At 38.7% G+C, this 25,833-nt stretch overlaps 1 protein-coding gene across 1 annotated transcript in view; it reads left to right on the top strand.

The window, feature by feature from the left end:
• LOC122804575 (tumor necrosis factor alpha-induced protein 2-like) overlaps positions 1 to 25,833 on the top strand; it is a 572,021-nt gene that overhangs the window by 173,949 nt on the left and 372,239 nt on the right. Inside the window, exon 4 of the mRNA XM_044074523.1 lies at positions 3,725 to 3,844. Within this exon, the coding sequence (XP_043930458.1) occupies positions 3,725 to 3,844 (120 nt within the window). The remainder of the gene's footprint in view (positions 1 to 3,724; positions 3,845 to 25,833) is intronic.

The following is a 25,833-nucleotide window of genomic DNA, read 5'->3' as shown; positions in this document are numbered from 1 at the left end:
TGTTTACTTACCCCGGAAAAAATTCACCATTTAGGAATTCAACATTTCAGTATTTTTGTCTCACGAAAATAAGGTTCAGTTATATAGGATTTTGAGAGAGAGAAAGAGAGAGCTACATGCGTGCACACACACACACACACACACATATATATGGTTCCCCTTTATAATCTCGAGATACTGAAAGCTCGAATTCCAGTATCTCAAGACTATAAAGTGGAACAGCCCACAATCTCAAAACACACAGACTCGAAAAACTGAAATCCTGAACATTCACAAACCATACACCACACAACACGCACACTATTCAACCCACAACACACAAACTAAACAATCCTACAGTACATCTATGCAGGGGGACAAGATCCTTGCACCCCCACACCCCCCCTACTTATATATACCAACTCTGAGATTGCACTAACAGTTGAAAAATGCATCACTCACACACAGACATTCCACACTCCCTCACACATGCACATAACACATACACAGACACAACCTCCCTACCCTAACCCATACACACAACTTACAATAAAACTCACATACACTCACTTACCTTCACTTCCGTAAAGCATCCCGGCCAAACACTTCCTGTCCGATTGCTACACTGCATAAGTGCGGATTTGAGCTATTTGAATTCGTGCTTATGCACTTTCGAGATTTTACATTTTCGCCTTTACAGTCCTGAGATACTGAAATTCGAGCTTTCAGTATTTTGGGATTGTAAAGGGGTACTATATATATATATATATATATATATATATATATATATATATATAGATATAGATATATATATATATATATATATATATATATATATATATATATATATATATATATAGATAAATATATATATATATATATATATATATATATATATATATATATATATATATACACATACAAGCTACATTCCCCTCACGCACACACATCACAGTAACAAAACTCACTGACACACACTAAAGCCTCTAACCAAAACCCTTAAACATAAATACTTACCTGAACTTCCAGCTATCCATTCACACAACGCAACACCAGAAGCGCTACTTCAACATCTTCGTACTTCGGGATTTTGAAATTCGCCCTTCTGGGGTTTCAGGATTTTCAGGTTTCGGCTTTATGATCTCGGGATTCTAAAATTTAATATTTCAGGATTTCAGGATTATTAAGTGAACCCATATATATGAGTGTGTATAGATATATATATATATATATATATATATATATATATATATATATATATATATATATATATATATATATATATATATATATATATATATATATATATATATATATATATATATATATATATATATATATATATATATATATAGGGTGACTATCAATAGGTCGAAGTGGGTTCAGTCGAACCCACTTCAGTCGAAGTCTGGAGGTTGAATGGTGACAATATCAAACCCGACATTGTCAAAGTACGAATTTCGCCCCCATCTTGACCCATGTTAAACTCCGTTGTGCGGTTTATGGCGAGTCGTTTTTCGACAATGTCGGAATTTGACATTGTCGGTTTTGCTGAAGTGAGTCAATGATCCCATCATTTGATGGGGTCAGGTTCGACCTTCTGATGGTAAACCATATTTATATATATATATATATATATATATATATATATATATATATATATATATATATATATATATATATATATATATATATATATGTATATATATATATATATATATATATATGTGTGTGTGTGTTTGTATGTATATATTTGGGAAAATGAGAGTCTATCCCAAAAAAAAATATATATTGCCCATCCTTTCCCAGCTCCTTTAGTGTAATCCTGTTAATGTATTCCTTTTGTTTTCCTTGTCTGCTTTCTTTCCCCTTTCTTAACTTATGAAATCCACAACTGGGTGCCTGGATAAATAAGCCTATAAACTGAATTCAATGCTCATACAAGTTTCAGTAAGCTGCTATCCAGTGGTGCTCAGCCACATTCTGCACAAGTTCTTGTGCAAAATTATACAACATTCATACGAGACTAGTTCATGTCTATGCTCAGTGCCAGCTGCTAAAATATGCGAAAGCATTCGTGAACATACCCACATGCATCATGTGCATGATACTTGGGACAGCTGCACAATATTAACATTCTTCTTATCTCAGTTTACACAGATCCAGGTATACTAGACTGTTGTGCCCATTCTGTCACAGGTCTGACAACTTCTGTAACCAGCACTACCAGCAGTTTACATATTTACATGCAAGCGTAATGATAGTATTTGCACATTTGCCTTACGCATTTATGAAACATGGGACTATGAATACCATCCATGGTCACAAAATTAATGAAAAATATATGTTTACACATGTAAATTATATACAGCTTTGGCAGTGCATCCTCTGAAAGACTGAGGGAACTGGATCCTCTGAAAGACTGAGGGGAACTGGGACTAGGAATTGCTAGAGGGGTGTTTCACAAAATGACAATGTTGCATATTTGATTTACTTTTCTGTAGCAATTCAGTCCCTCATTAGTGTTGAAGGGGTGTCGACCAATGTTGGATGGCCCTTATCCCCCTAACTAGTGAAGGTCATGATGTAGGTCTTTAAATGCTGCCTTTAGGTTATGCAAGGCCAGGGAATACTGTTAATTTCAATGAATAGGTTATTATTAGATATATAAATGCTACATAAACCATCAAAGCTGAACAGAGCATTGCAACAATAGGGAAAGGAAACCTTTTCCTAATATCTTAGTGGTCAATTTTAGTGCAAAGTCTTGATGAAAAGAAACATCAAAGTGACAATGCAAAACCCTTCATAAGGAATTGAACGCTATTTCCATCTGCGTGTTTGGCCCAGTCTTTTTATCATTATACTATCATGTATTTTTTATACTCCCTTCTGCTACCCTTTTGGGCTTTAAAGCTGGAATGCAGTGAGTGAGTGAGAGTTGTGGAGTAGGAAGATGATGAAGAAAAGTGTAAAAGGTTTTCCTATAACAATCTGGAAATCTTTAGTGACATCATTTAGAGGAAAGGCAATGTTAGGTCTTGGGTATACTCATTTAAAGGGTATCCTCAAGAATTTTATTGCTGTATAAGTTTGTAGAATTGGGTCTTTTTCAATGTGCTAATTAATGTGAAAGATAATGCAACATTTTGTAACAAAATGAATTACTTTTGTGCAATGTTAATGGGTTATCTGCTTGTTGTATTTTGCTGGTTTGTTCTATTGAATAATTAAAGTTTGAAAAATCTAATGTAAATAAGATTCCTGAGCACTATATACAGCATTTCTAATGTTCATCATATCATGATACCCAATGCCAAGCATGCCTGTTAATGAAAACATGTTCACTGTAAAACAAATGCAACATGTATGTCTATCTTTGCGTCTTCATTAATTTGCATTTTCCCATTAAGTGTTGATCTCCCAGCCTTGTGTCATGCCCTACAGTAGCCTTATAAATGTAGCCTGTAAACTGATTGCCCAGTCGTGTTTGCTAATGCAGACTTTTTAATTATCTTCATAAAATATGATAGTTGTTACTAGGTGCTGTATAAACATATCACCTTGAGCAGAAAAATACAATATTTGCATCATTGTTGCTGTTAACTATAGAAATGCTGATCATTTTCTGTCCGTTAATTTTTATTAACCGCTGTCTGCTATTGTCAGGACCACTGTTTGATATCATGTAAGACCTGTAACACTAGAGTATGTAATAATTCGAGTACATTTATTTCTGTTTCAGATGAAATTAACAGAAACAGGGAAAGATGTGATTTAGACTGCACAGATGACATTGAAAGCAGTCATTCTGTGCCTCAAGAGCAACATATTTCAAGTGAGATGACTAGTGCTGCCAGTAAAGGTGAGGTTATTTGTGAAAGAACTTCATTCAGTGTCCACATCTGGCATCAGAGAATACAATATATGCAGGTGAAAAATATGCTTTCATAGGAAGTGAGAATCTAAACATGCATATTAATTCTAGTGTTTAATTTCTGCTTGAACATGGTAATGAAAATGAATCTTTCTTCTGGATGTTGGGGCTGAACTATTTTTTAATATGTAGCATTTATTAATAGACTAAATTACTTGTATTATAGAAATACTGTTTGTCAATTGTCAGACTCCAGAATTCTAAATTAGCTATGTTAGGGCTTCTGTTAGTGGACAGGTAATTGACAATACATATATTCAGGATATAAAAATACATACTGGTTATAAACTAAATACTGGTAGCTCCATGTTCATTATTTGCACAAGCATCCTGAAACTCGAGAATATAATTATTTTAAAATACCTGACTTCTGAACCTCATAGTAAGCTAAATAAGCACACAGTGTAAGCTTGTTTCATCTTCGTTCACTATTTTTCGCATATGAGATGAGAAAGAAAGAAGTGTAGGATGTACTGTCTGATGTCATCTAAAATGGCAGTGTTTTTCTTCATGGATGCACACGTTGGATCCTGTTTGCTTTCACATGCATGATATGCAGTTAGTACAGAGCCGTGATAAGAAACCATGATGCAGATATTGACCGCTGCCCCAAAAGCATGAGCCTGCATTCACAGAATGTGGAATATGTACGCAGCAGATTAGGTGTGAAGGTTTTTTACCTGATTTTTCACATAGCTTTGTTACAGTTATGATACTGCTGTAGTAAGGAGAAGAACAGCTGAAAAGCCAACCAAAAATGTGACTTCATGGTGTTCACAGACTCATCTTTTGTGACATAAATGCCATGTTTCTCAGTGCTTGAACTATGGCTGCTGGCACACGTCGTGTATTATAATTGTATCTGTCATTGATTTGGGATAATTTTTATTGTTACAACAAGGTTACAAACCTACATTCAGAGAGAGTATAGAGAAGATTTAGTAAAATGATCAAAGCTTTAATTCCTTTTTCTCAAAAAGGAAGAAACGTTTTAGATTACAATTATTTGCCTGTAGGGGTTTGAGAGATGTAATAAATGTGTGAAAGACAATATTAAATGAATTAAGAATAATACATTTGCAAGTAAAATTTTCTGAAAAGTGGTTATGGGATACAGTCAGTTAGTATTTGTGTTGTAGGGTTTAAACTTTATTGACGCTTCATAGAATTCATAGGAGTTTCAAGGCATTTGAGTCTCTTGACCATTTATGCCTTGTTAGCACTTACCCTCAGCCAATATCCCCAAGATGGCTATGCCAGTTAATCCCAGGGTAGATTTGGTGGTACCCATTAAATCATACAGGTTTTGTTTGAAGGACGGCACTGCTTAACCTTCAGGGGTTCTGTGTTCCTGAGATGGGAGACACTATGTGATAAATTTGTCTCTTCATCACATGTAATTTATCTGCCAGTGAAGATTTTGGACACTTGTTATGGTATTTGTGGAAAAAGTAGACTGACAGAGATACAGGAGATACAGGTTACCTGGGTCTCTAATGGTGCAGGAAGGGAAGCATAGATCTCTCCTCAAGAGTCTATAGAATACTAAATAAAGGGACAGTGCTTCTAGCCTCTTTTGATAGTTCATGATCTTTAAGCCTGTGATCTTTGTAGTTAAGAACCGCTGGGGGTCTTTCAAATCATTTGATATGTCTAGTGAGGTGCATCTTTAAGAGGTCTATTTTTTGTCTAATTAATACTGAATATAATGAATTGATAAACTCTTGAGATCTAGATGATATTCCCTTGGCAATTAACTGCAGTAAGTAGTGGGATTTTCTAGCTGCTGTTGTCAAATAATGATTAAAAGAGAATTATCAACATATGTTCCAAGGTCCCTAACTACATTTTTATCTTGTAGTGAGGTGTTATCTGTACTGCATGCTGAGAGGAATGGTTGTTTACTAAATGAATTGATGTTGCACTTTTTTGGATTTAATTTGAGCCCATTTTCAGTCATCAATTATTTACAAATATGAGTTTTTGCTATAAGGTTTTGGTGTCAGAGGTGTAATTGATAATAACTCCCAAATGACAGTCATCTGCAGTCTTATCTGGCCAGAGGCCCTGGTTCCTGGTCTGGAGATCAGAAAAGGAAGTGCTGAAAGGAGGGGTCCCAAAACTGAGCTCTGGGAGACACCAGTGGTTACTTTCATACTTCTCAATGAGGTATCTGCCATTCAAACTTTGTGTGTTTTGTGTTTTAGCCAGTTTCCTATCCATGTTATCACATTGGGATATATGTTAAAGCATTTAGCTTACTTACAGCGCCTGCATGAGGTATAGTGTTGAACACCTTGGCCAGGTCAAGATGTGCCAAGTGAACAACTTGACTGTTATTAACAGTCACAGTCACCCTCTCAAAGAAATGTAGGATCTTCTTTTGACAAAACCAAACTTCTGAGGATAGAACCTAACAATATTTTTGATATCATAGTTTATTAGGTCATTTATAATGCATTCCTTTACAGATGCGTCTGTGGTAAAGCCATGCTTATGTAGGTGCATCACATTGTGGTATGCCATGCTTCGGGGACATATCCTGTAGCTCAGCTTAGGTTAAATAGTTTGAGAAGTGGCTCTTTAGGGCATGCTTAGCATTATTTATTAAATATCTAAGTATTTTTGGCCTTAGTACATACAGTACATGTTCCTTTTTTGCTAATAGTGGGTGTAAAGGCAATGAAAGGTTTGTGAACTTTGGATGGAAGTCTTGGTGGCAAAGTTAGAACTGACTTTTTTTTTTTCTTAGTATAGTGCCAGCATCTGTTGTACCAGAATGAGATGTGCCTTTTGAATTTTCACAGCAATGCTGAGCTGTTCCTTAGATGTCCTTCAAGGATGCATCTGCAGTCATAACATATGGGTTGTCCTGCCTCAGGCAGCCCTTCGGTCGGCCGGATTCCAATGTCTGGGTCTGGCCTCGGCTGATGTCACACTTCACCCAACGTCATAGCTTCTGGGGTATAAAGGCATCAGCCGACGCCATTTTCCTCAGTCTTTCTTGCCGCGTGGTGCCCGAAGCAGAAGCTGTTCGCAAGTGCCGGTCGGTCAGATCCAGAGATTTCAGCTACCGAAGACTTCTAAAAAAGCTAAGTACTCCGTTGGGGACTCTTTCTTGCCTCAGCCAATGTCAGACAAAGTAAATAATTGTTTAACTTGTGGGAAACAAATACCTCATAAGGATTTCCACTCTTACTGCCTTCCTTGCTTAGGCCCAGACCACGACGTATCAGCTTGTTTAGCCTGTGCTTCCTTCAACCGACGGACACTTAGACGTCGGTCAGAGTTTGCAGAAGAGTTTTTTGGTCCCGCTTTTGCATATAAAATGCTGTCGGAGACTCCGACTACACATTTAGCCAAAAAAACGCAAGGAAAAGGACTGACACTCGCAGCCCGCGGTTTCGGCTGAAACCACGGTTAGGCCTACCGCGAGTGTCTCGGTTTCGGCTGAAACCAAGTCCTCGGTTCTTCCTTCTGCCGAAAACATGCCTCCGACAACTGAGGCCAGAGAGGCCCCGGCTGAGTCGGCTACAGAAATTCCTACCGAAGAAGCAGGCACACAAGAATTGTCCGACACCATTCCATTGGACATCTCTACTCCTGCACGTGGGGCAGCTAGACCCCCTGCTTCCATGTCTATTAAGGCCTTCTCCAGGGCTAAAGCAGCTAAAATTTCCAAGGCCTTACCAACAAAAGCTTCCTCTCAGAGACCTTCCTCAAGTTCTCAGATTCTCGACCTTGCTGAGGACCTTATATCTCTGATTAGGGGATCCCAACCTTTCCAGCACAAAATTGAGATCCCATGCAGGCAGAGGTGGTTTGCTTGGAGGTTTTACATTTTTGATCCCTCTTAAGAATTGTCTGAGGAGAGGGTGAGAGAAGATAGGAGGATCCATGTTGTACTCTGCTGAAATTGCTGAAGCATGAATCTTAATGGAAGAATAGGACAGGCCATTGTGGAACAGTTCTGCTAAGTATTCTAGGATGTGTGCTAGGTTTGCCAGTGTGACATTTGTACCCTTTGATGCACTCCAGATGAGGAATCTCTTCCATTTAGCTGAGTATGTTTTTCTTGTGGAGGGTCTGCGAGCCTCCAGGATAATGTCCTTGACCCTCTGAGATAAAACATTTTGGTTTTGTTTTATGCAATTTTCCAGGCAGTTAGCTGCAATGTTTTCAAGTTTGGATGCAGGGTCTTGTAGTTGTTCTGCGTTAGAAGTAAAGGCCATAGAGGTAGAGGCCATGAGTTCGTCCGAGACATGCTTCTCAGTAGCGAATACCAATGCTGCCTTGGCCAGTCTGAAGCTATCAGAATCACCTTTGGCTGTTCCTCCCTGATCTTCAGTAGAACTTTGTACATCAGTGGGAGAGGTGGAAAGGCATAAACTGTCAGGGCCTTCCAGCTGAAAGAAAGGGAGTCCACCCTCCAGGCTTGTGGGTGGTATTCTCTTGAGCAGAATTTCTTCAGTTGGTGGTTGAGTGGGGAGGCGAACAGGTCTATCTCTGGCATTCCCCATTTGTTTGTTATGATTTTGAAGATGTCTGGATGCAGCATCCATTTGTCAGCATCCGTGGTAGTTCTGCTTAAGCTGTCTGCTAGTGAATTCTCTTTTCCTGGTACGAATTTGGCCTGCAGTTGAATGTTGAGATTCAGGCCTAGGTTCCACAGGTCCATTGCCATCCGGCATAGAGGTAAATGCTAGCCTAAACTCATGGGTTACTTTTTGAGATCTAATAGTATTTTTCATGTTTTTGGTAACATTTTTGATGTTTTGGCTGTTCTGTATAATGTAAATTATTTTTTTCCCTTTGGATGTATTTTTTTATGTAGTTGGGCCACCAGGGTAGTTTATTCAATTATATTTTGCTCTGCTTGTGACCATCAGCACTATGCAGTTATCTGACTGGGCATAAAACTCTTCATGAAGCTACCTGCTGATACCAGAGCTGATGATGCCATGAAGCAATTTTGAAACCCCCTTCACAGAATCCTTGAATTCAGAGACTGTCATAAAAAAGTTCAAAGACATTACATTATATAACAACTTTATTAATGAACACAAACTTCAAGACAAAATTAGCAGTAACTAAAAGAGTTCATATTTCCCTAGGAATTAATACATATACAGAACACAGGTAGCAAAAATGGTGTACGGTTCAGAAAAAGCATGCTGTTCATAGATGGTGCTTTAAGCTTAACAGTCTGCATCAGACACAATTACCAAACATATACCACGTTTCTGCAGCACTGTTCTTGTGCTTAAAAATCCCTGTGCATGCTGTGCTTTTAGGACAGACAAATCTTTGTTTACTAAAATACATTTTGAAAATGTTAAGTGTTAAACGGTTTTACTGTACAGCAGTTATCAGCAATTAGATGGTAGTTTACCATTTCAAAGTTTCAATGCCATCTTCTAACTAAAAAAGGTTAGACAGACTACCAGGACTTGGGTGAAACCAGAGTGTGTTGCGTTCTTCCTTCTTGGTCATTTGAGAAAGAGTTTATACTACTATCTAATACAGCATTTCATGTGTAGACCATTTAGATAGCATGCAACAGGCAAATTTGAAAATCTTGAAAACTCTGTCTTCTATCACAAGTCCTGTAAGAAAAAGTGTGAAGCCCTTCAGGTTCTTCAGACTTATCCTTTGGCCAAGAAAAAGCTTGCAGTCATTTAAAAAAAAAATGCTCCTTGACAATGGAGACAGACACAAAAGATGGTGGCTTGGATGTCTCCCTCAAAAAGAAAAAGACAGAGAGGTGAGACCCAAAGGTAAAGTCCATGGAAACCCTGGAATCTAATGGGGAGATGCTAGGTATGTGGATATGAGCTCCATCGAGGCAGTGGAGCAGCCTCCCCCATCTCTAAAAGTTGAGACTTGTGGAAACACTACCTTTGTAGCTGCTGTACCATCAGTGCTCTGCACTTCCTAATGGACCAAAAACGTAACTAGGCAACAGGCAGCTAACACCAGCCAGACTTTGACCCCCAAATGGCATCTTAGTATTGAGCAAGGGGATTGTTGAATTCTCTTGGTCATTTTAGAGGAAGATGTCTGAGTTCATAGAAAATCAGAACCCAAGGATACCCCTTTTCTTTTTCAGAGATCTTATGCTCAACTTGCCATGTTAAGACCCAGACAATGGAGACACAGGCCTCTGCCAAACCAAAGCTCCTGCCTTATGGTGGGCCCTTAGTGCCTATCTCCATGTGCCTCCCTCCCTCCCTCCTTCCCTCTCAAGGTAAAGTTAAGGTTGCTCAAAACTTCCCTCAGTTGTTACAGAGCTTACAGCCAGAAGCCAGCAAACATTCGGTATCAGAAAAGCAAACAAAAATAAAAAAAGGAAAGTCTGGCATTTAGGAGACCCTGACTCTTCTGTTTCTGAGGATGAAAAGGAGAATAATCTGGTTTGTAAGTCACAAGTATTCTAGAAGGTAGTAATAACTTACCAAACCTCCAGGAGAAACTGCAGGACAGTTTCACTAGCACTTGTTACTGGACTTAGATTATTAACACATTAAAATCTAGTATCATGAACACTGGAAAAGCTCCCAGAAATCCCAACATACATGTCTTAGACTGAAATGGGAATTCTCTTCTAGTAGTTTTAAAACACAGATATTTAGGACTGATATGAGACTAATCACTCTCATTTTGTAAATGTAACAACACAGTCATTAATAAAGCCCTCTCCTAGCTAAAACTGTTAGTCAATAGTTCGTCTTCTTGCACCAACTTCCTGCCACTTCCCTAGCAAGGAATGTATTAATCCTAAAATTGAATATGCCCTTCCTTTAGCAACCTTCTACTTCAGCACAAACACACAAAAATATAGATTGCAATGAATACAATTTGCAAATTTGCTGACCAGAGACCACACCATTGCTTAATCCTAAACAAGGACAAGTGGTTGCCAGTAAATGAATTAGCTACCCTGTTACTTGCCTCAGAAATCTGTAAAATCATTAAACTAGGTTACTACCCCACCCCTTACATCCAGTTTGCACATAAAACAGTAAGGATATTATCTTAGAGATTTAAATGCTGAGACCCTTACCATAATCAGACCCACATTTTAAATGGCCATTGATGAAAGGGCAATCACTAAGCTTTCTCCTGCCACCTGGAGTCGTATTCCAGCTGATTCAGGACAAGGATTTTTGAATACAGTCACAGAAGTCCAGAACTAAAATGAAAAATAAAAATCACCACAAAAGAACATCCCAATCTTTCCTTATACTCTCCTAAAATATCTCACTAGGTAGACATCCACCCAAACCCAAGTTCTATTACTCACCATAACAACACTGTAATTAAATTGAATCACCTTCTACCCTAATACCACACCACTTCCCCTTCCTCATCAAAAAACAAAAACTAAAGATAACCTCTTTAAACATCTGCAATATATGTAACAAAACTGCAGAACTTCATGGATGGGTAGCTCAGTACACACTATATATTCTATAAGTATTACCAAAACATGGCTAAAATCCAACATAAAAGAGTCTGAAATACGTTCTACAGGTTATAAAATCATCATAACAGATCAAATCCTAAAACACTAGTAGAATATCATGCTTATACTCCAATCTGTTTGACCTCACTGCATATAGCAACATCATTTTCAAGTTCACAATGATGAAATACTTCAGACAAGGTCTGAATGGAAAGAGGATATGAATAGAGAGATGAAATCAGCAAGACAAGGAGAATAATTCTGCTGGATTTGAATTCATCCCCAGGTCTTGGTGTGTACTTTCACTTGGTGGACCCTGATTTCACAAAATCTAACTAAGACAACAGTGATATAGAGACTATATTTTATATAGCCTATGTCATGGAGAATGGTCGATTTAAAAGAGAGCTGGGCATACAGGTCCCAGGATAAAAAGTGCCCAATCCTGGTGTACACATTGGTGCCAGGACTAGGAAAAAGGCAGTGCAAAATCATCAAGATACAGAAACATTCCTACAACAGGATTAGGCCAGGCTTAGGAGGAAGATGCCCCCCCCCACCCCATTGTAGAAGGAGAAAGTCTACAAAAAAACACAAAACTGACAGGTCAAAAAAAGAGCATAATTGTGACAAAGTGGACTATTGAGGATAAGGAAGAAATGATGTATTGTTACTATTACACAAGAAGCCTAGAATTTCCAAGCAAAGCATAAAGAGAAAGATTACAAGAGAAATTAAAGGGAAAAATGCATGCACAAGAAAACTTTCAAATGCTTCAAAGAATATCTGTGTTAATTAGTACAGCAGATTTATGAAAAGCATTACACAGACAAAGGAACTTTAGGCCACCTAGAAAAAGAAATGACAGGAAGTGCAAAAATATCACGAACAAAACCCAAAGATGTTTGGAAGGTATAAAAGGAGAAACGTGGACATGAGAAAGAAAAATAGATCTGGTATGATGCAATATTTATGCAAAGGAGAAAGCTAAATTAATCAATACAAAAAAACAGTTCCAAAGGTATTTGAAGAGAAATACAGGCAAAGACACATGGATATGGAACATTACACAATATAAAAATAAGAAAACAAAGACTGAATCTAGAAAAGTGAATTAATAAAGCAGAAGTTAAATTGATATTGAAACTATGGATTATCTGCAAAGTGAAGGATTTATTGTGTGCAATGTCACAGCATGATGGAATTATGGGTCCACAGATTAAGGAGTAAAAGGTGGAACAGGAGGTATCGGAAGAAGAAGATTTGCAACATGATGACGTTCTGGAGTTTTCTTTAGGAGACTGGTATGAAGGTCTTGTTGAAACTGCAGAGCAAGAGAAGGAGTAGGAAAGAGTGGCAACTCCAAAACAAGGAATAGTGCCGAGTACTAGGCCAATGGCTTCTCACATGAAGGAGCAGTAGATGAAGTGTGGGGCATATGAACAGGATATTGCACAGGAACAGTTTTTAGAACCTTCTATAGATTGCTCACAGGAAAAAGAGAGTAAAAAAGATGCTCTCAATCCAAAAGAAAATAATTTAAGGGAATACCTGCTTGATGTAATAGAGATGTGTAGACATATTAAGATACATGAAACCTTCCCTCAGGAAATATCATCAGATATAACTCCCCCTACTATCACTGGGCAACAGGTCCTTAATACACTCTCTAACACCAAGAACACTACATCAATGTGCCCAGACAATATCCCAGGATACCTTCTAAACAGCATGAAACATGACCTATCAGGGCCTGTGAAATTACTATTTAACTGTAGCCTCCAAACAGGCTCCGTGCCTCATGAATGGAGAAAGGCAACAGTCATCTCTATGCACAAAAGTGAGCCATCTACAGACCTTGGAAACTACAGACCCATAGGTCTCACTTGTCTTATATGTAAAGCCATGGCAAGAATTATCATGGAGATGATCAATAGATATATAGTAAACCTCCAGACAATGAACCCAACCTAGTTTGGTTTCGTCAAGGGCAGATCATGCCTATTCAATCTGGTGGACTCTTTGACAAGGTCACCGAGGCAGTGGATGAGGGCAAAATTATTCACACTGCCAACTTGACCTGGCCATGGCATTTGACACAGTACCCCACATGGACATTGTTGACAAACTTAAGAGGTTAGATATAAACCCATATGTCATCCAGTGGGTAGCCAACTGGCTCACAGACAGTACCCAGGAACTTATAATTGGGGAGTTCACCTCTACAAAGAAGCCAATCACAAGTGGAATCCCTCAGGGATCAGTCCTTGGACTGCTCCTTTTTGGCATTTACTTCTTTGAAATCAAGGCCAATGTCAGTGGTCTCTGGCTTACTACATTTGCAGATAATTGCAAATTAGAAGCTGTCATTGAATGTCACACTGACACAGATGTTCTCCAGGAGGGGATGACACAGACAAACAACTGGTGTCAGAGCCATGGACTAAAACTAAATGCCAACAAATGCATAATAGTATACTTTAGGAAGTCATCCATCCCTGGTAACTATCATATTGACAGCACACCCCTTAGAATTGACCCAGTAGTCAGGGACTTAGGGACACACATAGATAATAATATAGCCTTTGACCATTACATGTCTACAGTGGAAAGGAAATCATTCTATGTTGTGCAATTTAAAAACAAAGGCATCTAAGTCCAAGGAAGTCATTGTTCCACTGTATTAATCATTCATCAAACCTATCATTGAGTACAATGCTCTCTTTGGTATGTACCTAACCAGGCATATCCAACAATTGGAACGTCCACAGAGATTCATCACTAAAAGAATACATTGCATAAGTAAAATGTCCTATGCAGACCACCTCAAGGCCCTATTCCTGTATTCTGTCTCCTACAGGCTTTTGAGGGGAGATCTATGCCTGGCATACAGGGCATTGTCAGACCCCACTCTGATGGACCTCCTGCATATCCATAAAACAAACACCCTATAGTGCTGTTTTAGGCAAGATTCAAATGACAAATTCACCACATAACAGGTACAAGCAAGCAAAATCTAAGGGTAATGCTACTTAATGCTAGAAGTCTAAACCTCAAAATGCACTCACTTGAGGCACTCCTTAAAATGGAGAACATCAACATCTGTGCAGTGACAGAGACCTGGTCCAAGGCTCCAGAGAGCACCCCTGCATTACCAGGCTATAATTCATACCACACCTTTTGGCCACCTAACCTGGACCAAAGCACTAAAGGCGGAGGCGTGTCCATTTTCATTAAGGATATCCACACCTCCAGACTAGTTGCTCAGCATAATGCATCTGAGATTATCCAAGTGCAACTAACTCTGGGCAAGACCGCAATGCAAATTGTAGCTTGTTACAGATCCCCCACCATGTCCCAGGATTCCCACTCTTCATTTCTTTATACAGTGGAAAATATTAGGGTACAACCTAACACCCTAATAATGGGCAATTTCAACTACCCCACCATTAAATGGGAAAACTACTCATGTACCAACTCTTGTGCTCAACATTTTCTGGAATTCATAAATTCCAATGCCTTGGATCAACTTATCCACACCCCCACCAGGGGCAGCAATATCCTAGACCTGGTCATTACCAACATGGGCAACCGGTGTTCCACACCAGAGGTCAATTCCTCATTGGTCAGATCTGACCACAAGCAAATCACCCTAGACATCTACATCCCACCCCCCACCCCCATTAGGGAAACTACCGTAAAAAATTTCTCCAAAGCCAACTTCACGCTTCTTAAGACAGAAGTGGCAAACTTCACGACACCCATGCTGACAGACAATAGAGATACAACTGCTGAATCCTATACAATTGCACTTTATAAACACTTACACGAGTGCATGGATCGTGCAATCCCTAACAGAACCAAAATGCTATCATCCAAAAAAAGGAAGCCAATCTGGTGGTCCCCTGCTATAAACAAACTCTACAACAGAAGAAAGAAACTGTTGCAAAAAAAGAGTAAAATCCCATGATTGAAGGAACTCCGTGGTCAGCCTCAGTAAGAATCTGAGATTCCTCAACCACAAAGCATTCTATAGCTATGTCAAGAATTTCAATGGCAACACTCAGATCTGCTCTGAGTTATAGCACAATGGCACTAAATATGCAGAACCAACTGATATTGCCAACATCCTGGCAGATAGGTTCACTGCTAACTTTACACCTCTCTCATCCCCTAAAAGGCCCATCTCTGTAATGGAAGAATGCAAAGTACCTGTAATCACGGATGCACAGGTAAAAAACACACTCTCCAAAGCCAAGAACACAGCATCCATGGGACCTGACAACAACATCCCAGGCTGCATTCTACATGAACTACAGAATTAACTGGCACCCCACCTAAGTACCATGTTTAATCATAGCCTCACCTCAGGCTTTGTGCCCACTGAATGGTGCACAGCAACGGTTATCCCACTCTGCAAAGGGGGAGATACCACGGACCCCGGGAACTACCCCCCATTAGCCTGACAAGCCTGGTCTGCAAGGCTATGGAGTGTATCATCATGGAACTTATAAACAATGACATTGGTAATCTCCAAACTCTGGACCCTACCCAGTTCGGCTTTGAAAAAGGCAAATCTTGTCTCCTAAACCTGATAGACTTCTTTGAAGTGGTCACCAAAGCCGTAGATGAGGGTAAGGTGGTTCACACAGCCTATCTAGATCTCGCCAAGGCTTTCGATACCATCCCCCACTCTGGAATTATAGACAAACTCACTAAACTAGGTATAAATCCCTATGTCACAAGATGGGTTGCCAACTGACTCACTGACAGAACCCACACTGTGAAAGTAGCAGACTCTAAATCCAACTTCAGACCAGTGAAAAGTGGAGTACCACAGGGTTCAGTCCTAGGTCCTCTCCTGTTTGGTATCTACTTCTCTGAAGTACAGGCTAACACAAAAGGTATTTGGCTAACAAAGTCTGCAGATGACTCAAACTAGGAGCCATAATCAAAACTCCTAACGATGTGGACATCCTACAAAAGGGCCTCACTGAGACAGATGCCTGGTGTCAGAGCCATGGCCTCAAGCTCAATGCCAAAAAGTGCATTGTAATCCCTTTTGGTAAAAACTATGTACCCATGGACTACCACATAGGCAGTAGTCTACTTAACACCGAAAGTGTGATAAGAGACCTTGGGGCACAGGTGACAGTAGTCTCTCCTTTGATAATCACATTGTCACAGTAGTCAGGGAATCCTTCTATGTGGCACACCTCATCACGAAAGGTTTCTCATCCAGGAAAAAAGTGGTCATTGTTCCCTTTTACTCATCACTCATTAGACCCATTATAGAGTACAATGCCTGTTTTGGTATATACCTCACAAGACATCTACAACAACTGGAAAGGCCGCAGAAATACCTCACAAAGAGGATTACCGGCCACAAACAGATGCCCTATGCAGACCGTCTCAAAAAACTCCAGCTTTACTCTGTCACATATCGCCTACTCAGAGGCGATCTCTGCTTAACATACAAAGCTATGTCAAACCCAGAGCTGTTGGACATGCTCCACGTAAAGAAATCCCAATCCCTCCAAGCTACATGCTCTAGGGACCTAAACCTTGTCACCACAATAAACAGAACATGCTGGAGGGATAGATTCCTGTCCCAGAGACTTCCCATACTCTGGAACAAACTACCTATCTATATCAAACAAAGCTTCTCATTAGCACTCTTCATGAAAAATCTTGATGATTGGATGGGAGATAGGAAATTCACCCCGGGGATCTCTTCTGTGGCTCTGCTTGACAGCAGCACAGGAAAATAATTTTCTTGGATGGCAAAAGCCAGGGTACTATTTAGCTAGGCTTATATAGGCCCTAGGGCCAATAGCCTAGTACCTACCTATGAACCTATAAACCAGAACTTACCAGTTCTAAAGACTTAAACCTTGCCTGTGATTTAAACAGGACCTTCTGGAGAGATAGGTATGTATCCCAGAAACTACTGCATCTGTGGAACAGGGTCCCTATTCATGTGAAGCAGAATTCCTCCCTAACCCACTTCAAGTGCAATTTGGACAATTAGATGGGAAACTGGAAATTCATCCCTGGTTTGGCACCTATGTCTCTAATGGACATCCAGATAACCTGTAAATGGTTCATCTCCCAGGCCATCGCTTACACTTATCAAGGGTATCAGAACTTATCAGAGATTTGGGATGCATGGCTAGGCTTAAAAATGCCCTTGCAGTTGTTAGCCTAGTAAACAACTATGAACCTATGAACCCATGAAATAAATAGATTGCAGAAAGTAAGTAAGACCTAAAATGTGATGAGTGGTTAAACAGATGAAACCAGTAATCAAGACTATTAAGAGAAATTCATGTTGTATAACAGAAATAAATATAATATATTACTGTTCATCTAAACTAATAACAGATAAAGTGCTACTATAAAAATATAGAATAACAATTGAAATGTAGGGAGCAAGTAAAATGCCATCATGGAAACATAAAATAGAGAAAACTGTAAAACAAGACAAGAAGCATCACCATTAGAAGAATATAGAAATGGGAAAAGATCATCAAAAATACATAGAAAGATAGACGTGAATGCAACACACAGAATCAAAACAGACCAAAATCTATCATATACTATTGTCAGTAATATACTAAAACGTTCTGCACAGGCAAAAAAACTTAGAAAGTGTGTAGATAAATACAAAACAAAAGTGAAAATAAGCAATTCAGTGATGACCCAAAAATATTTTGTAGAGAATTGAGAAACAAAGCAAAAGGAATAGAAACACCACCAAAAAAGAAGAAATCGGCACATTTTGGAGAAGTATTTATGAAGACCCAGTTGATCATAACAAAGATGCTGAATGGATAGAAGAATTAAAAGAAACAGTAAGGAGCTGTAATGTAGAAGATATGAAATGGGATGAAATAATAGCCAAATAAATTGAGGCAAAATTATATAAAGCTCCTAAATTGAAAACCCCATGTCCAGACACAGTACCTAACTTCTGGCTAAAAGTATTAACATCTTTATACAAAAATCTAGCCTTGAGTAAGAATTACTTATATGAGTGTCCCAAACACACAAAGCCTGATTAACAACAGGAAAAATGATACTCTTCCTTAAGAATGAACATGCAAGCCACCTTAAGAACTATAGACCCAATTACTTGCCTTCCAATAATGTACAAACTATATACTGGAATTCAAGCAGACAGAGTTTATAGTCACTTAGAAAAAAAAATCAATATTGGCAGCAGGACAAAAAAGTCACATAGAGCAAGGGATCATTTTTTGCTAAGTCAAGCCATAACAGAGAACTGTAAAAATGAGAAGAATTTAAGTATAGCATAGATAGATCACAATAAAACATTTGACACCATTTCACATTCATGGATATAGAAATGCTTACAGCTGTATAAGACACTTACATTATAGTAGCCATGAAACAGTGGCAAACCACTTTGCAGCTGAACCATGACAAAGATAAAATAGCCTAAGGATAAAAATTCAAAAGGAGATATTCAAGAGTGATTTTCTGTCTGGCCCTTAATCTTTTAAGCTATTTACTTAAGAAATTAGTCTATGTTTGCAATTTGGCTTCCAGAAAGCAACCTTGTTTAAAGACATCTCATCTATTCTCTGTGGATGACTTAAAACTGTATAGTTCATGTAATGAGGAGTTGAGAGCACAACTAGAATCTGTTAAAACTTTCACAAATGGTATTAAGAATGATTTTTGCTATTGGTAAATGTGCAAAAGTAACATTTAAAACAGGAAAGCTGCAGCACCAAGAAAATATCAATCTGGGACAGGAATGTGATTTAAAAGAACTTGAGCAGAAGTGAGCATATGAGTATTTGGGGGTAGATGATGGATTAACAGTAAAACACAAACAAATGAGTATAAAACTCAATAAAAACTACTTCAGAAGACTAAAACTGATATTAAAAACTGCTTTGACATCTAGGAATAAAGTCCAAACTACAAATCAAGTTGCTCTTCCTATTTTAACTTACAGCTTTGGGGTGTCTGACTGGCCCCCAAAAGTACTGGTCAATTAGACAAGAAAACAGTAAAATTGCATCATGCTTATCAAATGATATATAAAAATCAGTGTATACCAAGGTTATATATCCGTTGCTCTGAAGGGGGTATGGGTCACCTCAAAACTAATTACGTGTATAGATCGGCACTCATTGGACTGCATGCATATATGCTGATCTCACCAGATTCAAACATAGGGAAAGCCTCAAAACAAGAGGAAAAGAAGTCTAAGATGACATCCTTGCCTTGTTTAGAAGAAGCATTCCAGTGAAAAGTGGGAATGGAAATAAAAAAGAAGTAGACAAAAATCAGACAGCAACTGAATGTGCCAAAAGACAAAGGAAATAATATAAGGGAAAGTATCAGATGAGAAGGAAAGAAAACTGGAAAATCCATAAATCTAGTGGCAAGTACAGAGATATCCTGGAACAACCTCATGTTAACCAAGATTATACACGAGTGGTTAAAGAGTGATGGATTGACACCAAAAGATGAAAGGCTAATAATGGTGGCCCAGGACATTGGACTACACATATGTTGGTTTCCAAAGTCCATTCAGCATGTACGAAAAACAGACAAATGCAGGTTCTATAAAAAAACTGGAAACAGTTGCATGTCTTAATGTGACAAGACCATTGGTTTGGAGATTGTGCAAACACTACAACAGAAAAGTAGCTGAGAAGCATTGGAAACATGAACCACAAAGAATTACGAAGAATGATGAAGTGTACATCACACGGAATCCCCATTACCAACAGTTCAAAAATAAATGCAAGAAAACCAGATATAGTAGTCCGTGAAAAAAAAGACAAAAGTAACATTGATCATTGAAGTTGCTACTGCTAGTGATTACAGTATCTTATGTTCAGAAAGACACAAAGTCATAAAATACCAGGATTCGCAGGCAAAAATGAGACCCAATGTGCAAGAAAAGTACCTAGATAATTCCAATAGGAATAGGAATAGTAGGGGTAGCAGATGTAATAAAAAAGAAATTACACTTGTACTTAGATATGCTACCAGTGCATATAACCATATGAATTACAGAAGAAGTCAATTCTGGGCACATTGCAAGTGCTGGGAAGACCACTTTTGGTGAACATCAAAGACTTTAGCGATAGCAGTCTTATGAACTTTAATTGTACCCTGACTTACAAATGGGGTCCATTCCCATCATGATATTAGAAACCCAAAAGACTTGGAGAAATTAAAGTATAATACTTATTTCATACTCAAACTAAATATAAAAATGCAACTTTGTATCATTGCTCTGTAGATATCCCATAAATAGTATGAACACTTTGGAAGATATCCTTAACTGGATATCCAATATGCTCCTGAATGAAAAAAATCATATTAGGATACGCTACTATTGACTGGCAAAACACTTCCTTCAACTTCTGTTATTCCAGTGCTAGTCTATGTGGTCTTACCCAGCGTATTACATCACCTACTCTGTATAACAAAACTGTTGAGAAGAGCTCCACACTAGACTGGATAATAATCTCTGACCATCACAAATACACCTCCTACAGAACCCTTGCAGCCTCCTTTAGCAGCTATTTTCCTAGTTACACACATAGATTACTCGCTCATCAGGTTAAACAAAACATCTACAAATAGACCCATAATCTTACAAATTTCAGCCCAGATGCCTTCACATCAGCCTTACGCTCCATCAGCTGGACCAATTTAAAAATCTTCCCCATGGTTATCCCTGTCCTCACATTCAATATAACATTCTTAAATATTTTAAACAACTTAGCACTCCTTAGAAGAAAAAAAAGAGTTAAAAACAAATTGCCCCTTGGTTATCTAACAACACTAAAACTTTTATCCATAACATTAATCAATGGGGCGGCGAAAGCCGACAAACTCTGGCTAGGCTTATAAATGCCCTTGGGCAGATAGCCTAGTACCAACCTATGAACAAGGATATGGCCTGAAAACATGACAGATAAACAGAACGCAATGACTGCATGAGGTTAGATAACTCAGAAGACTTATAAAACACACCAATATGGACAAAAACATTACAATGATCTGCAGATATACCATAGACATAATTCTAAAAAATTCTGATTCTCCATCAAAGAATTGATGCAGCCAAACACAAAAGTCAATCTAAATCCTTCATCCAACCTCTTCCCACTTGAACTTGCTAGGCAGTTTAATACATACTTTATTGACAGCATAGGTGCCCTTACCAAGAACACCTCTAATACCACTGACCATCTCACATACACCCAATTAACCTGGCTCAAAAAAATAATATACAATCCTTCTACCTGTCCAGCTCTCAGTACAGTTCTTCAAAACTACATCCTACATTGTCCCTTAAGATAAAATGATAAACAACTTCTTATTATCCGTAAGCTTAAAATCAGTTGACACTGCCTTTAGGATAACTCAGTAGCAATAAATTACAACTCACTTCCAATAACAATTAAATCATCAGCCAACATCCACATATTCAAATCTCCCTAACTAATCCCTGGTTCTGCTCTTGCTCCACACCACAGAAGTTCCATCTTCTAACTATATTTATTCTTATTTCACCCCACTTCTTTACAGATGTGCTTTCCTTTCACTTTCTCCAGCTATCTTCCTTATTTCATCTCACCATCTATCGTTCTTTCCTACCCTACCAGCACATCTTGCACTACTATAAATCAATCGCAATTGTTATATTTGCACACTTTCTCTTTTACTATTCTGCCATATGTACATATCCTACTAATACATGATGCAAATACCCTTTCTTGACTAATGTAAATATATAAACCAAAGAAGGTCACACAGACAAACCATTCAGTAAAAACTGTGAGAAAGACCCAGCCAGCCAAGGATCTTCATTGAGCAATATCTTAAAATCTCCTGCAGTGGAGGTCCATGGGATATATGCAGATTACCCCATTAAGAACATACCTGTGTTTTAGCTACATCGCTTCTGAATGCCCATGACGTTTAACTTTTTAAAAGTCTTGCTGGGTGTAATGAGGCCAATGAAGCCAAACCCATCCTTCCAAAGGTTAGGCAACAGCTTAAGCATGGCATGTCTACAGCTAGTGGGATTTAAAAATGTTATAACCCCCTTCCAAAAATGGGAGAAAATATAGATAAAATTTGACAGTGATTATTCAGCCAGAGTCATGGGGAAAAGGACACATTTTCCTCAGATATGGAATAAAGACACATATTTTGTTTTGAGCAAGAATAACATATTTATTTATTTTTTATTTATTTTATTTTATTTTATATTTGTTAACCGGGCTAGTCTAGCTGGATACATATCCTTTTTCAGTAGAGGCCCGAGGAGAAAAGCTCCAACATAATGGTAAAACACAAGTGGAAAAAAACAAGTTATAAAATATACAGGTTATAAAAAATACAAGTTATAAAAAAGTATAAAAAAGTATACGTGTTGCATTTACAAGATTAGTAAAAAAATATATTTTACATAGAAGCACTATGAGACAAAGATCGATCGGCTGGTAATACATAGCAGAGAATCTTATATACTAATAGTATATATACTAGTTCAAGAGTCACCCGTTTATATTTGGGGTAAAGAGAATTTTAAAGATCAGGAAATGGGAACAAGATTTAAGGAGATAGGGGACTAGATGGATTTGATTTGAAGGTTTGATATGTGAGGTTAGTCAGGTTCAGGACATGGGCATAGCCATTGTGTCTTGAGATATTCTTTCAGGTTGCTTTTGAACTGATTGTGAGAGGTTGTAATTCTAAGGTAGTTTGGGAGGGAGTTCCATGGCTTGCCAATGGAGTTGGCAAAGAGGGCATCGCCGCCAGAGTTGTTAGCTTTAATGGTTAGGATCTGGGTGCTGTTGGATGATCGGAGACTATTTAGGTTAGTGTATGGGATCAGTATGCTACACAGTGAGGGGGTTCTATCTGGTTGATTAATTATTTTACATGCTTCAGTGAGTTGGTTAAGTTTGAGAAGGTTGGGCAGTTCCAACCAGCCAAGTTGCCTCAGGTTAAGACAATGGTGGGTGCGATATGGGGAACCTGTTATAAATCTAGCAATGTGGTTATAGGCCAGAGAGAGCATGTTTAGTTCACGTTTATTGAGGAAAGAAAAGACTGGGGAGGCATAGAGGAGGGTAGAAAGGAGATGTGTGCGGGCAATGGTTAGTTTGGCAGTAGGAGTTAAAAAGTTTTTTATTCTGTACATGGATCCAAGTTTTTTGTTAACAGATTTTACGGTTTGGGTAATGTGTATGTCAGATTTGAGCTTATGATCAATAGTTACTCCTAGTAATTTGGTACTGGTGACAGGGGTTATGGTAGTCCCATTATTGGATTTAACATGGAAGGTAGTATTATTAGTATTTGAGAGTTCTTTTCCTAGGGTAGAGAAGACGTTGGGGAAAAATAGTAGTAATTTGGTTTTGGTTGGGTTGAGTAGGAGTTTGAGGTCAGTGAACCATTTTTCTACTAGAGAAAAACAGAGTTGAGTGGTGGTTTGGAGGTTGAGGAGGGAGACATCTGAGCAGATTAAGGTGGAGTCGTCAGCGTATTGGATGCAGGTGGATTGAGGGATGACTGAGTGAAGGTCATTAATGAAGATGGAAAACAGAAGTGGACCCAATATTGAGCCCTGAGGGACACCTATGGTATTGGGAAGGAGGCCTGATAGTCTATTTTGCCACAGGACAGCCTGTTGCCTACCAGTGAGGTAAGCTTTGAACCAGGTTAGTGCTGGGGTGTCCAGATGTAGGGTTGCAAGGGTGGAAAGAAGGAGCTGGTGATTGACCATATCGAAAGCTTTTGACAGGTCAAGAAAGAGGGCGGAGGATATAAGTTTGCTATTGCAATTGTTATTAATGGAGTCAACAAAGGAAAGGAGGGCAGTGGTTGTACTGTGGTGGGGGCAAAAGCCGTGCTGGGTGTTGGACAAGAGATGATTGCAAGTTAGGTAGTGAAGAAGTTGTTTGTGGATACATCTTTCCATAATTTTCGCTATTGGGGACAGTATAGCTATTGGTCTATAGTTTGATATTTCCGTGGAGGTACCTCCTCTGTGAAGTGGAATGATGTAAGAAATCTTCCAAATAGTGGGGATACTAGCTTCAGTAATGGTTCTATTGATAAGGATTGATATAGGGTATGCAATAACATCAGACGCAATTTGTAAGAATTCTGCTGGGAGGTGATCAGCTGCTAGGGTGGTTGGCTTGAGCTTTTTTAATAGAGTACTTATGTATGATGTGGAGACTGGCTTAAAAGTGAACGGGGTAGTGGCCTCAACATGGGGTTGTGTGGCAGATGGGGGAGAGGAAGTTAGTTGACTGGCAAGGGTTTGGATTGTCTCGGTGAAGAAAGAGTTAAAGGAATTGGCTATTTCTTCCTGCCCTTTCTCAATGAGTTTCTCGGGGGTTGGGGTAGTAGTTTTACCTGGGTGCTGGAGGTTGTTAAAACATGCCCAGAATTTCTTTGGGTTGTTCTGGTGTTTCTGCTGGAGGTGGCAGAAGTATTGTTTTTTGTCTAGGGTAATGGCTGTTTTAGTAGTGTTTCTTAGTTGTTGAAACTTAGTTCGATCTTGGGGGGTTTTTGTTGCTCTCCATTTGTCCCAGGCTTGGTCACGGAGTTTAATTTTGGTTTTTGTTTCTCTAGTAAGCCAAGGAGCTATACGTACTTTGGATCTAATTTGTCTATGTGGGGCATGTGAGTCAAGTATCTTAAGGAATGTGTTGTTAAAGTAGGTCACACTCTCCTGGAGGGGTAGGGTTCTTAATATGGTCCAGTTACAGCATTTTAGTTCAGCAAGAAATTGTTGTGGGATAAATTTCTTTTTGTTTCTAATTAGTCTATATACAGGAGGGTTGGAAGTAGGGCATTTGTGTTTAATAATATAAGTTATGAGGTGGTCACTGAGGTCATTGGGAAGGGTGCCTGTAGTATAGCTGCTTGAGTCTCTATTGGTAAGGATCCAGTCAATGGTACTTTCTTTTTGGAGAGAATTGCCTATTCTGGTAGGGGATAGGATATGTTGGGAAAAACCATATAGGTTAATGGGTTGTGGGGTTGTATGGGTGGAGCAGAGAGACCAGTCAATATTAACATCCCCAAGTACTATTGTTTCTTGTGGGTAGTTGGTGGCTAACCAGCACAGGGTTTGCTCTAAGTTTTCTGTATTCTTCCCCGGTGGGATATAGGTAACTATGAGGTTGAGGCATTTTTGAGTGTTTAGGCAAATTTTTAGGGCAATTAGTTCTAAGTTAGAGATTATAGGTGGTTGTACTGGATTCCTATGGATATTTAGGGTATTTTTAAACATAACAGCTATTCCTCCACCTTTTTTCTTTACATGATCAGCCCTGAAGATATTATATCCGGGTGGAAGGATCTCTTGATCCTTAGTGGTGGGTTTTAACCAGGTTTCAGTTAGACACATAATGTCAGGGGAGTGAGT

The sequence above is a fragment of the Protopterus annectens genome, chromosome 6.part0, assembly GCF_019279795.1.
Source record: "Protopterus annectens isolate FY-2018-M chromosome 6.part0, PAN1.0, whole genome shotgun sequence".
In the NCBI taxonomy this organism is placed as follows: Eukaryota; Metazoa; Chordata; order Ceratodontiformes; family Protopteridae; genus Protopterus; species Protopterus annectens.
This window is presented reverse-complemented; position numbering and strand designations above follow the sequence as displayed.